Genomic DNA, 16,971 nt, shown 5'->3' on the forward strand with positions numbered 1-16,971 from the left:
TTCATGTGTTCTTAATTGGTACGAAGACCAGAGAAGGGATTACAGCGAAGAGGTCAGACAAGTCCATCATGCCTAGCTAAAGTTACAGGAACTGGAATCAGATTTGTTTTGATCCCCCGGCTGCAAAAACCTCTAACCTGGTAGGATGACAGGTTACCAAAAATGTCTGTCAATAAACAAACTACTTGTGAGTCCATGCGGCTTTGGCTCACACACTCTGGTTCGCTTGTAGTTGGACAGTGTGAACCTAAACGAACCAAATACAAAAATGCAACAAAGTGAACTTTTTCACTGTGGTTCGGTTCAAAGAAAACAAACTGTAAGAGCGATCGCACTCTGAGAGAGATTAACATGCTTAGGTATACTGAAGCCTTGCAGTTATGCAAAACACAGTTGTTTGAAATGAATGATACAATCAGAGCATTAAGGCAAAATATGTAAACAGCACAAAATTGTACACACACATATACACATAAGCTGCTTATCCTTGTTTACACATTTAGAGGGTCAGCAACACATCAATCCCATTGATCTCCATTGACCTTGCTCTCTCCTTATCTCCTGACTGTGGGGTAATGTAGCCTGTTAGCCTGTAAGGTGCTCTAGACCCCAGACACCCTGTTAAATACCTGCCTCTTTATTCTCTGGCTTTAGTTTTAGTTTTGTTTATTCAACAAAGACAAGAAGCAGGATTACCTTACAGCGTGTTCATAAAGGATAATACAATAAAGTCACAGATTTATTTCCATTGTGGTCCTTCATACCAGCAGCAGAGATAACACAAGTGTATTTAGCTAGTCAACAAACAGCAACAATCAATACCACAGTATCTTCAAATTAACCAAATACAATAAAAAGTACAACAAAAACAATAAAAACTTAAAGGAATAGTTCACCCAAAAATGAAAATTCTGTCATCATCTCCTCACCCTCATGCCAGTTGAAACGCAGGTGAAGTTTGTCCATATAACACACAGGGAGGCTGCAGCACAACTCCATAGCAGCCTTCTCCAAAACAACTGAAGTCAGTGGGGACCAGTTCTTCAGAGTTCCAAAAAGACCTACAGTATATTTACACCATAATTTAGTGCAAATCTTAACTACAGCTGATTGATTTGCAACAAATAATGGTGTATAGGTCTTTCTATTCACAGTGTGATTGTTTGGCTGTTTTTGTTTTGGAACTCTAAAGAACAGGTCCCCATTGACTTCAGTTGTTTTGGAGAAGGCTGCTACCAAGTTGTGCTGGCAACCTCCCTGTGTGTTATATGGACTAACAAATTTCATCTGTGTTTCATTTGGCATGAGGGTGAGTAGATGATGACAGAATTTTCATTTTTGGGTGAACTATTCCTTTAATACATCCAGGACAATGCCAGGTCACATCCTCATAGAGGCGTTTTTTCAAGCAACCACTTTATGACTTTTATACTAAAATATCACCAGTCAGTCTGTTCCACTCCAGAGCTCCTGAGTATCTAATCGACCGTTGACCAGTCACTGTATAAAATCTGACCTACACTTGAACTTGTGCTATAACTGTGCCTCTCCCTGACATGGGAAAAATAATTTGTTAGGTAATTTGGCGCCCTGTTGTTAATTGTTAACTTCAAACGCCTAAAATAATAATTAGACTCTTTTGATATGGAAGATTTAAACAGGCAAATATTGCAAAACAAAGAAAAAGAAAAGTTTATGAACTGTATGTAAAATGTGTTTAAGAAGTGATAAAAGATCACACTGATTTAGCCAGCCAGTCTCACGCATGTTGTTTCAAAACTTTTTTCTTCACTATGAGAATGAAAAAGATAAATTGTGTCAATTTCAAACCTATTCCATTTCGCCAAATAACTTTTAAATGTTAAATATAGACGTATGAAATGATGTGTGTAAATGGTGTATGAATATTTTTTAGTGATGATCCATGGCATTGTACTCAGCATATATATCATAGGATAGAACGGGGTAAGTTGAGTCAGTGGGTAAGATGAGCCACTCCTCGTTTCTAGGCAACCATACACAAAATTAATCATGTGGTCACAGAGTTGGAAAGAGCAATTAATTTCCCTGAATCTGTGAGGGAGGAGAGCAGCGTGATAAGAGAGCCAGGTCAATAAATGTGACTTTTGCTGTGATTTCTTCATGGTAAAAACATCATGATTTTTGTATGTAAATGGCAGTGGATCAATTTAAGGCTTTATTACATATTGATTTAAGGCTGTATAAGGTACAACATGAGGTTAGAAACTTGTTGGCCTGAGTTGCTGTGTGAAGCAGTTTTGTCAAAACGGTGGTTGTGGGGTAAAAAGTGCCACTAACCCTGGGGCCAGTGGTTCAGCTTACAACAATCTAATCACATTTACATTATTTTAAAATGTAGTTAATATAAACACATACAGTATAATGCTCAAGTGGTGTTTTCTAATATTACAGAGCAGATATCATTATGCCATGAGACCACAAATACAAAACCAAGTATAGCCAAGGAAGTCAATTTATGACACACACACACACACACACACACACACACACACACACACACACACAAACTCACACCACACAAAGTTGTGTTGACAGTTGTGTTGAGCCAAGTCTTGCATTGTTATCCTTCTGAAAATAAGGGAAATTGTCACCATGATATGCTGAATTAAACATGAGCCATGTTGTTAGGATGTGATTCCTCCAGCTTTCAGCAGAGACAGAGAGCAGACACCGATTGGCTAAATACCAAATCCAAAAATGCTAAGTCAATACTTTTGTCCTTGTGGAGAAAGTTCTTCCCAAGTTGTCTTGGAGAGAGCAAACTTCTCAAGAAAGTAAGCAGAGAAGCTTTCTTAGAGTTTGAGATGGGCTGTGTTTGATGTTACACACGCGATCAATTAAGACGTTCAGCTGTTCATTTTCCCAGCTGTTTCAAGCAGCTCTGCACTAATAGACTACAGCACTGTTTGTGCGTCATTCTCACAATGCATCTTGTGGCTTTCCATTCATTCTCTTTGGTCAAGTCACCATCCAATGCATCTTCAATTGACAAGTAAACTTCCTGGATCTTTATCCTCCTCCATCCTGGCATTCTTTTGTTTTGGAATCGTGTTTCAGCCGTTAGATTTGACATCAAACGCGTCATGGAGGATACAAGAACACACAAGAACGCAAATTGAGAAAGAGCTCTAGTCTGCCCCTGCATACTGGTAAAGCCCTAGTGAAAGGACTGAAAAGAACAAAAATATAGGTTTTATGTCATGTAACATTTTACCCCAATAAGGCTCAACTTACCCCTCCCCTGGGTAACCTGGGGTAAGTTGTGCCAAAGGAACAACTTTTAAAATGGGTCGTACTTTTAAACTGTATTAGCTACAGAAAATGTTTAACTACTATGAATTATTATCTGAAATAAATACACATTCACTTTGCCATAATAGCACAAAACGCACTAAGAAAGTGTCTCAATTTACTGCAAAACATCATAGGTGTGATGTCTCTTGGCCAATCACATTGCTCAATCAAAAGTAAATGTTGCATAAGGATCCATGAACACAAAAAAAGAAAATCATCAAAAAATCATCATTTCGAAGCCCCAAAGAGACAGAGATAAAAGAGAATTGCATTAAAAGACAAATGACACAGAGTGAATCAACACTCCTGTAATTTCTTGCAACAATAAAGAACAGCAGATCTGATTTCTATGCAAAACGGCGCTATAAGCTGTAATATCACTACTGGCACAAAGCAACATGCAAGCTATCTCAAAAATGATGTAAGATTCTAATATAAAATAGCGTAAGAATCTAGGACTGGGAACCCTTATAGCCCCTTTGAGTGGACTGGCCCTAAGTCTTCTGAAGTTTTGCAAAAAAATAAAAAATATATATGTACTTTTCATTCCAAAGTAAGTGGCTCATTAGTAAGGAGTGACTCCTGTAAAAGTGCTGCGAGCAGACTGTGCATAAGCTACTGCTGTACTTTTAGCTCAGTATTGATGTTGTCCCCGGGACTTCAGTCGCCCTTTAACTACACCAGGCGAGTCAAAGATGGGCTATCAATTATTTATATGGAGGGGATACAGGGAGAGATAAGAGACGGAATGTATGGAGAGGAGAGAGGAGAGGAGAGGAGAGACAGAAAGAGAGAACGAAAGAGACAGAGAGATGAGGATGTGGGAGAGGAGAGGAGAGACAGAAAGAGAGAACGAAAGAGACAGAGAGATGAGGATGTGGGGAAAAAAAGATAGAAATGCGAGAAGGAGGTGGGGGAAGAGAGCGGGTGCAGACGAGGAGGAAAAGTAGAAAAGGGGGAAGAGAGAGAGCTGGAAGGTGATGGAGAGCAAAGATATCACAATGCAGAGGACAGAATATGGAAAAACAAATGCGGGGCATATGAATGGAGCTGTTATATGGCCACCTGGACTCCATGTGAGGATAAAACTGACAATGCAGCAGGCGAAGAAAGGGAACTTTCCATTTGTAAAAAGCTCAGGAGAGGGGATATTATGTTTGAAAGAGAGAGGAAATAATGAGAGGAAAAATGCCTCGATTTGCCCGCCCCCTCAAAACTCTGGATATCCATTTCCAGTGTCATAAATGGAAGGAGGAGAGAGGAATAGAGATATAGTAAAGTAGATAGAGGCATTAAAGGGAGAGGAGAGAGCTGTGATCATATTCCCTGTAGATTTCCGGAGAGCACATCGTTTCATGATAATATGCCCAGCTGCATAAAACATGCACACCGTCATCTCCCAGATTTGGTTACTTTTTCTGAAAAACAAAAAAAAACAAAAAGGGGACGGGGGATTTTAACATTATTGATTCATAGCTGCAGTTGCTGCCTTGCAATTTGAAATTCATTGCTCCTTTCTGTCGGCAGGACGTCTAGCTTTCCCACTGCGGGATCATCCCAAATCAGGATGGTATTAAATGTGTAATTTAAAAAAATCTGGTTTAAGTAATTTCAAATAAGTATGTGAGGCACTCATCGAATCCTCTCCCCGCTGCATTTCTCCAAATGTGCCTAAAGCTCCCACCGGGCTTCTACTTTCCTCACCTATTGGGTGGTTTGCCTACCGATAGTTATTGGCAAGAGCAGCTTCCTGACAATATCTTACTTGTAATTGCATCCTCGCTCCAAGGGAACCCGGCCCAGATTACGCTCCCTGGGCTCAGACATCATTTGGCCCAGAGTCAGGGCTTTTCAAGGGCATTTGTTCTGACTGCAGGTACCATGCTCCAGCCTGAGTCGCTCTGCTGTGTTTTCCCTGGCTTGAGATATGTGCTTAAATCGTTGGCAGTGTTGCGGCGCATCTCAAGAAGGAGTTAAAGGGGAATGACACCCATTTTAAAAATTCACATATTTTGTTTGTGCGCCTCAGGACAGATACAGTCGATACGTCTGAACATGCACCGCTCTTTCCTAAAGCTAGAAACTGGAGAACTTGACTTGAACTTGAATTTGTGATGTCACTGGGGGTAAAATCTGGCTCTGCTCCATAGACAGCATATTCAGGTTTCATTTATTTTGCCTTTTGCAGGAATTTGCCTTGCATGTAAGAGCACTGAGTCAGACATTCACAGATGTTTAACAAAGATAACATTTAAGGCATCAAAGAACGTACATAACACACAACAGGAATGACATTTCAACATACAGATAAGCTATGTGCTGCAGCAGGTGAGGGGTCAGGGGTTAAAGTTTGTTTGTGCAAGTTCATTAGTTTGAACTTGCTGCGGACAAATGAATTGAAAAAAACAAATGAAGGACTGACGTTGTTGACCTGTAGGATTTTTGTATGAGTTCTTGCACCCAAATGAGATTTAAATTCTGTTTCATACCTCTTAGCAATGCTAGAATACTCAACTTAGCATCTTATGGCTCCACAAAGTCAGCACCCCATTCATTGTCTATGGAGCAACCGCTGATTTTACATCCCAGTCACAAATTTAAGGGTTTCCTCTCTCTGATTTCGAGCTTTAGGAAAGAGCGGTACAAGTTCACGAACATTGATTGAACTGTTCTGGAGCGCAGGAATAACACGTGAATTCTTAAGATGGGTGGCATTCCCCTCTTTCGCTAGGGCAAATCAATTACAATCCTAGCACTTTTCCATCCTCTGCTTCTAATCAGTGCCTGATTAGCACTTGGAAAACCATGTGAGTGGACCAAGGAGACAATCAATGACACTGACAGGGGGAGAAGTGGTGAACTAGCAGAATCAAGGCTGCTTGGACAGGTTTAATCAAGGTAGTAATTCTGGAGCTTGTGGATCAAGGGTCAAGGGTCAAGGTTAATTTTGTTTAAAAACAGAAGTCTTCTAGATTAGATTGATACATTTTATATATGCCATGATTGTTTAACAATTTGCATTTGTTTTTACACATCATTTGGTGGATTTATCCAAAGCATCTTGCGGCACAGTGAGCAAATACATGGGCGCCCCGGTGGAATCAAACTCCTAACCTATTAGTGCCATGCTCAATCTATTCAGCTACAGAAGCCTAGCAAGATTCTGTTTTCCACACAATATTCAGCCTGTGTTCACCTGAGGCTAATATTTGACAGCACAGTGCTGCGGGCGAGGTGTGAACCTTTGCAGGCAGACCCCATTGGATTTCAGTTATAACACCTGAACTATTCAACCATCGCCGTTGCACAGAATTCAGCACCAGAAAGAGAAGACCAACCAAGCTACAATATTTGACCCTGTTGACCGCACATTTATATAAAATATTTTCCTATCCCAAACCTTGAAGTCATTACCTAAGTTTGCAGGCATTTGCTCCTACCAAAAAGTGAAAGACTCAAACTGGAGAGTATTTGTGTTCCGTTTCTCCATATATCTGGTTTACTTAATGTTATTATGTTTATTTAAATACATTTCCATTTATACATCAGAGTATTTACAATGACCAGTTCCAGTTTGTGTTCCTCAAGACTACTTTCTTCAGCACAGCTCCACTCTCCCTCTTTATCCTGCATAACTTTGGGATCTCAGCCTCATTGCAAATTCAAATTATCCTGTCATCGAAATTCCTCAGTATAATTATCTGCGGCACCCAAACCCCACATTCCCATGTCACAAATACCCCGAAACTCCCCAAACAAATGTCTAGCCTGTTTTGTGATCATCCCAATTTGTCTTTCATTTCAACATGGCCCTTATGTAGGTGCATTTTCGTAATGTGATTAGCCAGGGGTGTTTATCTAATTGCGTTTTCCCAGTCTACATGAAATGAAAATTCCTCATGCTTGAAATGTATTCAGACAGGGCTGCTGCATTGGAGAAGTGACATTTTGACAAAGTAAATTGTTTTGGTGGTCGATGCTGGAACAGCAGTGATGGGGAAAAAGTGTTACTAGCACGCTTGAGATGGGACTTCAGTGTTTCATCTGTCATATGTCTGGATGTTTAGATATATGTAGAGTGGTTGTACTTTACCTGCATTCGAAATAGTGTTTAAACACGTGGATTATGCTTGTTTGCCTAATGCACCATGGATCAAATTTGTTGACAATTTTACACGTTTAGTCTAACAACTGTGGAACGGGGCCAAGATGAGAGAATGTGACATTACAGGAAATGTGACAGTAGAAACAGACCCTGGTTCTCAAGATAAATGGAGCATGTCAACTACGAGTCTACCATGAGATGAGGCTGTAGTCGAGACCGCCTTAGTCGAGTCCAAGTCCAGATCAAGTCATTGGTGAATCGAGTCCGATTCAAGACCAAGACCGAGGGGGGTCGAGACCGAGTCAAGACCAAGACCGCAAAACTACGAGTCCAATTCGAGACCAATACCATAGCAATGTGTTATCCAAGGCTACCATTGTGTTTATTGACTAAAACAGCATATTTTTGTTTATTGCCTAAAATAGAAGGGAGGTTTCTAAAGACATTTCAACAAAATTAGCATGTTTTGAGGACAAAATGAATTGTAGGCAGCTTGTTTATGTTCATAACATACAGTAGTTACACCTTTACTTAACTAGAAGTGGATTAATCTGTTTCACCTACTTTGTCTTACTGCTCCACAACCATATGCTGCTCTCAGCATTGCTTGACTGAAAATATTCTTACCTGTAATTTAAGAAGGCGAAGACAAAGGAAAAAAGACAGAGAAAGGAAAAACGAAGTCATTGGTTGGGTAGTTGGCATATTACCAATCAGCAGTCACTAAACCTTTCAGTGGGCACAAAACTTTATCAACTGTGAAAATTGTATCATTCACTGCTGCTCATTTTCTTAGAAGAGATTATAATTATAAAAACAATAATATTATGTAACGTTAATTCATCCGAGACCGATTCAAGACCGAGTCATATTCACTCCCGAGACTGATTCAAGTCTGAGTCATATTAACTACGAGTCCGAGACGAGACCAAGACCGTCAAAAAACAGTCTCGAGTCCGGTCTCGGTCTACTACAGCCCTGCCATGAGACATTTTCAGACATCCTCAAATCTGGATTTTTAGTTTCAGTCACATTCAACAGAGCAGAGCGTCAGGCTGACAAATGATGATTCACGCAGCAGAAACAAGCTGTTTATGATAGCACACCCTCGTTTAGATCGAGGCATCAAAGGATAATATGCATGGTCTATCAGAGTCTTAGAAATAGTATCAGTGGTATTAGTATCACAAATATTCGTGTACACCCACCACCACTGACCATGTTCGATCTAGCGGACGTAATTCATTTTAATGGCTTCGGGGCCTTTGGGTTAGTAGATAAGGTTGTCTTTTGGGGTTGCAACCTCACCATAGCTCTGCTCCTGACTTCCTTTTTACAGCAGCATTACGTCACCTTGACTTGCCCCTTAAGCACCAGAGTCTCAACACACAAGCAGATAGGAAATCACGTCTACAGCCGCCCCGTGACAGGCAGCTCATTCAGCCGTCAGCCGCTGAGGTCACCGGGCAGCAGAGGCAATAACTAACATCATGGAGAGGTGAAGACACAAATGATCCTGGTAGCACAAGCTAGACTATAGGTATATCTGCCCCTACCTTTAAGGAAAACTCCACCCTAAAACACTTAAACACTGTTAAAAAAAAAAAACAGCTATTGGCGATGTACCTTGCATTTCTGGGTCCATTTTGTTGTTTGTTGTATTTTTTTTTATTTCTCTGGATAACTGGTCGAACGTAAATGTTTTTCAACTGTCTAAAGTTCATGGTAGACGTCAGGTTTTGGTGTCAGTCCCTCAGAATCAAAGAGTAAGAACTTCTTTCTAGCAACAGTGTTCAACAATTATACAGGGAGAAATCCATCGTAGAAGAGGGAGACCAATTTCTACACCTCAATAAACCGCAGTGTAATGCAAAGAGACAAGCTGCATTTTGCTTAAGGGCTGTGACTTTCACTTTTTCGGCTTTGACTTTCTCTCTCCACCATCTCTACCACTCTCTCTACCCACCTACATGTAAAACCCACAGCTGAACTTCTCCTCTCAAGTGTTGTTGTCATTTTGTGGCTTTCAGATTCTATCTGGATCCTTTTTTTTTCAGCTATGCCAAAAAATGAATGGGATTTTTGGGTCCTGTTTGCCAATCATTCTGTTCTTAAAATGGGTAAAATAATGTAAGTAGAAATGAACAGATGTTGCGTTATCATCACTTCACAAAGCCACAAAATGCTGGAATGCTAAAGTAAGCATGACTAGTGATTTTTTATTGTTTTCACTGCAGATTCAAAACCAATCAGAATCCACCTCCAAATATATATATATATATATCCAAATATAGAAATGTATTATAAAGGAATCCCCGAGAGCACTAATAGTCAACATTAACAACATTTTATACTATTCATTTTCACGTTTGACTGAAAGGGGGTTTGTGCCGAAAAATTAGGGACAATGCTCAGGCACGTTCTCTGGAGGTTGTTGAAAGTCATGAAATGCAGGAAATCACCAACTGAAGCAGAAGTAGATGAGGCAGGTTGAGGGAAAGTGGGTGCAACAAAAAAGTAAATTCGTCTCACTTCATCACAAAATAACTTGGGAATGCACTGAACATCACTTCAGTCAGAGACACATCAAAGGAGCCTGGACCGTTTCTAGCAACATATGGTTATACAGTTGTATTTGGCAGAAACGGCTCTGCTCTTGAGGAAGCTCCCCAATGAATCCACGCAGCATGTGAGAGATTCTGCAGGGAGCGCAATAAAACCCCCAAGGCATAGTAGACATATATCATTCAATAATATGAGAACCGATATAAAACCAGGCATAATTCAGAGATAGGTTGCACAAACATCATGTGTACAGATAATAGCAGGAGGAGGGTTGGGGTGGAGGAGGGAGTTTTTGCATCGACTTTGGTCAACAGCAGCAGAGGCATGAATGATCAGCAGAGTGAGAGTGTGAGCTGTCAGTTTATAAAGACTTCCTCATTGATTTGTTTGAATTTGATTGATGATTGAGAGTCGGTTGATACTAATCAGCTGATGCGCTGTTTGGATTGGACAGCTGATAGCCAATCAGCTGATAGCACGCACGACTTCAATGTTCTGCCTGAACTAACACGATGCTCCATGGATTGATGTTACAGAACAGTGTAAATGAGTATCTGAGAGTGGATTCTCCCTTTAATTATCACCCATAAATGTCACAATGAAACCTTTGCGCTGCATGACCTTTGTAGAGATGAGCGTGTGAACTCAAAGATCCCGGTATCCACAGAAAGGCACAGTGTATCCCTGCAGGTGTCAAATGGGTATTGGATTTGAATCCTAAATCAAAGAGCGTTCATAGTTCATAGATATCTGCTGGATTGATGTGCTCTTGGTATTGAATGTGCCTCTCTGTCTGAGCACTCATGAGCAAATGTCAATATCTGGATGCATTGTGCTGTGAGTGGGTATAAAAAGTAATGGCATCAAACCAAGAGGCCACCATTTATGCATCTGGTGCATTATGAAACCTTCTAATATAATAAGCACATTGAACAGCATTGAACACAAATGCCCCTCTTTTCAGTTATTGATTTGTTTTTGGTTAATTTACATAATTGATCCCAAACCCTGTCAGTATAATTGCATAATGATTTTATATACGCCTAAGGGTTTACTGAAGAGGGAAAATCAGGAGAGCAAGAGCAAGATGAAAATTAATGTGTACTCCATGACCTGTATTGATCTATTGATTGTAACATATTCAACTGGCAATTTCACTCCAATGTTCACCCCATTAACTATCCTACTGCTGTAAATTGACCTATTAATCTCCCATCAAGCTGTTTGATGAGTACTACTACTACTACTACTACTACTACTACTACTACTATTACTACTACTAGCACTCCAATTACTACTACTACTATTACTATTACCACTATTACTATTACTACCACTGCTTCTACTATTACTAGTACCACTACCGTTACTACTATTAATACTACTACTGCTATAAATTCACCTATTAACTTCTCATCAAGCTGTTTGATGAATGACTACTACCACTACGACCACTACTACTACTACTAATAATAATAATAATGATAATAATAATAATAGTTCACTTTGTCCATACACAGAATAGCATAGATTATTTTCATATCATATCATTATTATTTTTATTATTATTGTGGTTATTGTTGTTATAGTTCACTCTGTCCTCATATCGAATTTTGCTAATACTGTTATTGCTCTTCTATTGCTCCCTCTGCGTGAGTCTGTCCTGGTAAATTGTCCCTTGAGGTGGCAATAAAGCTACAAGGACAAGGCTGTAAACTCCACACATAAGTAGTTGTATAAAACACCCATTCATCAATTTTCAATATCACACCACTGACTCAAACCTATTTTTATTCGCTGTGACACTTTGAGTCACATTGGTTCCATTGAAGTTAACCTCACATGACCCTGTCATCCTCCTTAGGAACCAACAAAGTGAAACAAATGGTGACCATTTGCGGTGCATCAAGGATCTGTGGGCCGTTTGAAGTAGCTTCCAGCTGCGTCGCAGACCTTTTATCAGGTGTAAAGCAGGTGTAATGAAACAGACCAGTGAGTGTGACCATCCTTGAAGCCTGGCATGGCGTTCATCAACATGCACCTACGGCGGCCCCACTATGTTAGAGTTATGGTGGGAAATGGCCACAGCTGGAAGGCTAGCATAAGAGGACTGATACTGGCTAGTAATGCTGTCATGTGCTTAAAAATATACTTTATAATATTATATTTGACAGGTCTTAATATATTCTGGCACTGCAATCTATAAGAGAGAATAAAACGTGCTGAGTGTTACTAGGGCTCCTGCTGTTTTAAAAAATATCAATGGCAACACTGGTAATAGCCACCCATTCTTCACTGTGAGTGATTTCCCTTGGCACACCAGTCCTACTCTACATCTAGAGTATCTATCCCTAACTTTCACGCTGTTCCATTGCTAATCGCCTCAAAGGAAGATGAAACTGAATTATTCAGAGACTGAATGATGGGGTGCACCGAACATCGGGGAACACAGATACCAAGAGAAAGGTGAAGCGTGACAAGAGACAACGTTCATTAAAGGCTAAACAGAACAGTGATGATTGGCTGAAAGCCCAGAGGACTCTGCCAATCCACAAATACTCATTGGATTACACTACAAAAGACAAACTGTGGGGGAAACACAACACGTTAGGCGATGATATAACCGTGGCAGAATTACAATAACAAAGAGATAAAAGCCATTGTAAAGCACACACACAAAATGCCAAATTCTATGGTGGCAAATAGAATACAGATAGAAGGAGGAGGAAATATGAAAGTAGACCGTTATTTACCGAAACATGCAAACACATTACTATCAGGAGTAGCCTTGGCCTTAGCCTTTGGGGAAAATGCTCTCTGTCCATGAATAATGCAACACAAGTGGTTGAAAGATTATAGGATGATTTATCATCGTGCAGACGGGCACCATACTGCAACTCCAATTCACCTGCCAACGATCATGCGACATTGAGTGCCTCTAGATGGCGCTATATTGTAGTTACAAAACAGACTAAGTGAAATTAGAGCACCTATGGATTCCATTGGTATCAGGCATGCTTGAGTATCCAGATGTGAAGTGAAGTCAACCAAATGTTCGATTTGTTAGAAATTGAAGTTCTCAGTTTATCAACCAATATAAACATGCTATACCTCAGTTTCACTGTTAACCTCATTGCTGATTGATAAAGGATCAAGCATGAATCAACATTGCAAGCAGTCATTGTTTTTAGTTTGGGACTATTTGCAATGCAAAATCGAAAAAGGCACAACACTCCATGATGAGGGTTTCATACTTATTTGCAGTATTACAGAAACTTGAGGCTCTTCTGGTTCTGAGGACACAATTTGTATTCATGTGTGCTGTTGTGAATGGCCGAGGCAGCCCTTTGACTACAGCAACACCAGTTTTGCAGTGTTGGATCAGTGTTACAATGGCCCACTGTGACCTCTAGGATAATTACAGCCTCATTAAACACTCAGAAACAAGACACACAGAAACAAGAGGTTAAAGGTTTGTCTATGTAGTTTCAAAATAAAGGAGTGTTTTTGAGCTCTCCAATCCAAACATCGAATTGGCCAAGTTTTGCATGAACTTCCTCACAGAAGTTCATGGGTGATTGATACCAAATCTCTTCATTAACTTCATCTTCAATATGTTGGGGGGTCTTGAGGTTGTCTTTTGGAGCGATATTGGTCCGTAATGTTCAACTTCTGAGTGGTCAAAAACCTGTATGAGTGGTAGTATCAACACAAAACTAGGCATGGCAACATAATTAAACTTGGGAATGGAAGTCCTGTATGTAACTAATGTGCCGAACTGTTCCACACTCTACAATTTCATCATTTGAATAGGAAAGATTCATTACACTGTGTTCAATAGGTTTTCCTGGACAAAGAAGATTGTTACACATTGTCAAGCTGAGATTAATTACACCGTGTTTGCTAGGTGTTTATGGACTGAGAAGAAGACACATTGTCGAGCTGCTGCCTGAATCTTAAAGGTCTTACTTTCCGATACCGGTTAACACCTAATATGTTTTATCTATTGTTGAAATTTCCCAACAAATCCAACATCCAGCCCCCTATCTCTTAATTAAGATTAAGATAGATGGAATTTGGCATGCCCTTTGAATGTATTATTAATACCTTAGTTGAAAATGTGCACGGATTACAAATTCATATTAGGAAAGGGATGGCTCATCTGTTTTTTTTTCTCTTGCTTGACTTGTTTATTTACAGGGGAAATCATCCAAAATGGATGAGCCGAGATAAATTGAAATTTATGAACAGGGAAAGGAAAGTGTGACAGTATGTATTTTTTCCCGCTGCATTTCCCCCTAGATGTGTGTGCAGCAGCCAAAATAGAAACATTCTCAGACAATTTCATTAAAACATTATTCATGCAGAATGTCAGTGGACATATATATATATATATAGATATATATATATATATACATATATATACAGTATATATTTTACCAACAATATAAAGTTGTACCACCTTATGTGAACCTCAGAACAGCCTCACCCACCACTGAGATACATCATTATATCAGCAGGCTACATGACTGTGTGATTGACATAAATTGGCCGATCTTGCCACAGCCAGTTATCTTGTTCTGGGACACAAAATCACAGGATGACAAATGATGAGAACAATCAACATGTCTTACCTCGTCTTGGTAGATAAAGAAAAGCATGATGGACAGAACCTCCAGGAAGAAGATAAGGAGCAGGAGGATGAAGAACTGCGGACACACAAAGGGAGGGGGAGGGACAGCCGAGTTATTATTTATCAGTTCATTCAGTTCAGAGCAGAGGAAAGACCACGAGAGGGGATTAACAAGCTTCTGTGAGGTATGAACTTTCATTCAAGAGCAGAGGAAAGGTAGCGAGGGCAAGGTGAAGGAGGGGGGGGGCGGGGAGAGAGAGAGAGAGAGAGAGAGAGAGGCATGGAGAGTCAAAGAGAGGCAAGCGAGAAAGATCGAAGAGCCGCAGATTGTTCAGCCTCGATATTTCTAACTGGCAGGTCAAGAGAGGAGAGAGGGGTGTGGGGCAATCACACCAAGTGGGACAGGTGATATACAGTATTCCACTATCCACTTTTGAATTTGTTAAAGGAGCCATATTTTATTGGCCGCCCCACTCCCCTCCTCCTCTGTGGTGGACTAGATGAGTTGCTTGATGGGTGATACATCTTCTTTCCTGTGCACCCACGTGAGTGCTTAAAACAGTTACGAGCTCATCCATCAAGCACTCGGCAAAAGACACGACTCTGTCTCTCACACAAGGGAGCGCCTGTCTGAGAGAGAGAGAGAGAGGGAGAGAGAGGGAGAGGGAGAGAGAGAAGGAGAGGGAGAGAAGGAGAGGAAGGAGCAAATGAGTGAGAAACGGGAAGGGAAATGAGAACGGAAAAAGAAGTTATGCGCAAAGGGAAAAAAAGAGGAAAAGGTATATGAGATTAAAGGAGTGAAGTACTGGACAAAGGCAACAGTACAAAAAAATAAAAAAGAGAAGGTGGGATATTTTGAGAGAGATACAGAAACAATGTTAAAACGCCTCAGAGGGCCAAAACAGATTTGAAAGGGAGAGAAAGAAGTGATTTTTATAAAATGACAGAGGAGCGTATCAGACGCAGACGAATACATACATCAAGCATCAATGCTCAGCATTTAGGAGAACAAATCCGATTGAACAATTTTGAGAGAGAGAGAGAGAGGTGGGGAAAGAGCGTGAGAACATCTCCGAGGGTCAAAACAGATTTCAGAGGGAGAGAGAAAAAAAAGCATCTAGTTAAAAAGACACGAGCACGCAGTTGTTTTATTCAAATACACCGCGGCGAGGCCGCCTCGCTGCATCCTAGACATTTGCTGACAGTGGATGTGAATGTATCTAGTTCACAAGACTCGCATCGTGTGGGGCTGTCGTTTGCCCCCCCGAGGTTTTCTTGGCAGCACCCGTTTGAATGAATCAGTATGCGAGGGGAGGATGAAAGACTCGGTGGCAAGTCTGGAAGGTGACGTATTAGGTAACAAACCCGTGGCAGCAGCACACACGCATACATAAGTTTCCTTGCTGCCTTAAAACTGTGAGTTGACTGATATAATACTGAATAGTCAAAGATCATTAGTTGTTATAATGTAGTAAAACTGAGTGAATTTAAGGCAATAAGTTCAATCATCAAATGTCTAGTCATGCTGATAAGATAAAAGCATTAACTGATGAACTGCATTCCAAAGCCAAAGTTGTGATTTTCTTTGCTTATTTTGTTATTTTGCAATTCTTTTGGGATACAGTATTGATCCCCAAAGGGCAATTCTGTTTTCGCCAGTCCCCCTCCACAGGGAGCGCAGGGTCAGCTGCAGAATAGTGATGAGAGATTCAGAGTCTTGCTCAAGGACAGCAGCCAGGCAGATGCTTGCCTTCACAGGAGCTCGACCCGTCCCGCTGAACGGCGCTTTTCTAGCTCGATACACCACACTGCTGCCCGGTTTGGACATTTTGTATGTTGATCTCTGGTGGCTTGAGTGTGCATGTGGGTGTTCAGGGTCCTGACGAAAAAAGGGAAAATGTATACCGCGCACAATATAATGCAACTCCCATGTTTTATTAATTATCCTCCGCCAGAAAACACAACGCTCCGCCTCACGCAAGAGTCCTGAACCATTAGAAATCCAGAGTATTTTTCTTTGAAGAGAGGAGAATTGAAGATAAAAGTATTGAAATCTATGTTGTGTTACATAACCTTCAATTTCTCTCTCTCTCTCTCTCTGTCTCCCTCTTTCTCTTTTACTAGCTCTTTGCTGTACTGCCATCATGGGTCGCTCTTTGAGACCATGAAATCACACTCGAGAAGCAAAGGGACATCGTTAAGAATGAAAAACCGATACTCGTCATCACTTAGAAAACAAACACACCCATCCCTTGTGGCTCTCCGAATGTACTTCCCCATTAATCTACTCCTAATAAGAAATTTACCACATCTCTTCAAGGCCGCAGGCAAT

The 16,971-nt window shown here is 40.6% G+C and overlaps 1 protein-coding gene across 3 annotated transcripts in view; it reads right to left on the minus strand.

The window, feature by feature from the left end:
* Positions 1-16,971, minus strand: part of tspan4a (tetraspanin 4a) — an 89,771-nt gene that overhangs the window by 11,977 nt on the left and 60,823 nt on the right. For all 3 annotated transcript variants that reach the window (XM_071534284.1, XM_071534285.1, XM_071534283.1), the window contains one exon: positions 14,641-14,715. In XM_071534284.1, coding sequence (XP_071390385.1) covers positions 14,641-14,715 — 75 coding nt within the window. The remainder of the gene's footprint in view (positions 1-14,640; positions 14,716-16,971) is intronic.

Source organism: Centroberyx affinis, unplaced genomic scaffold (assembly GCF_046629955.1).
Source record: "Centroberyx affinis isolate AG114_WGS23_722 - 3 ecotype Tasmania unplaced genomic scaffold, CSIRO-AGI_Caff_v1 ptg002510l_1, whole genome shotgun sequence".
In the NCBI taxonomy this organism is placed as follows: Eukaryota; Metazoa; Chordata; class Actinopteri; order Beryciformes; family Berycidae; genus Centroberyx; species Centroberyx affinis.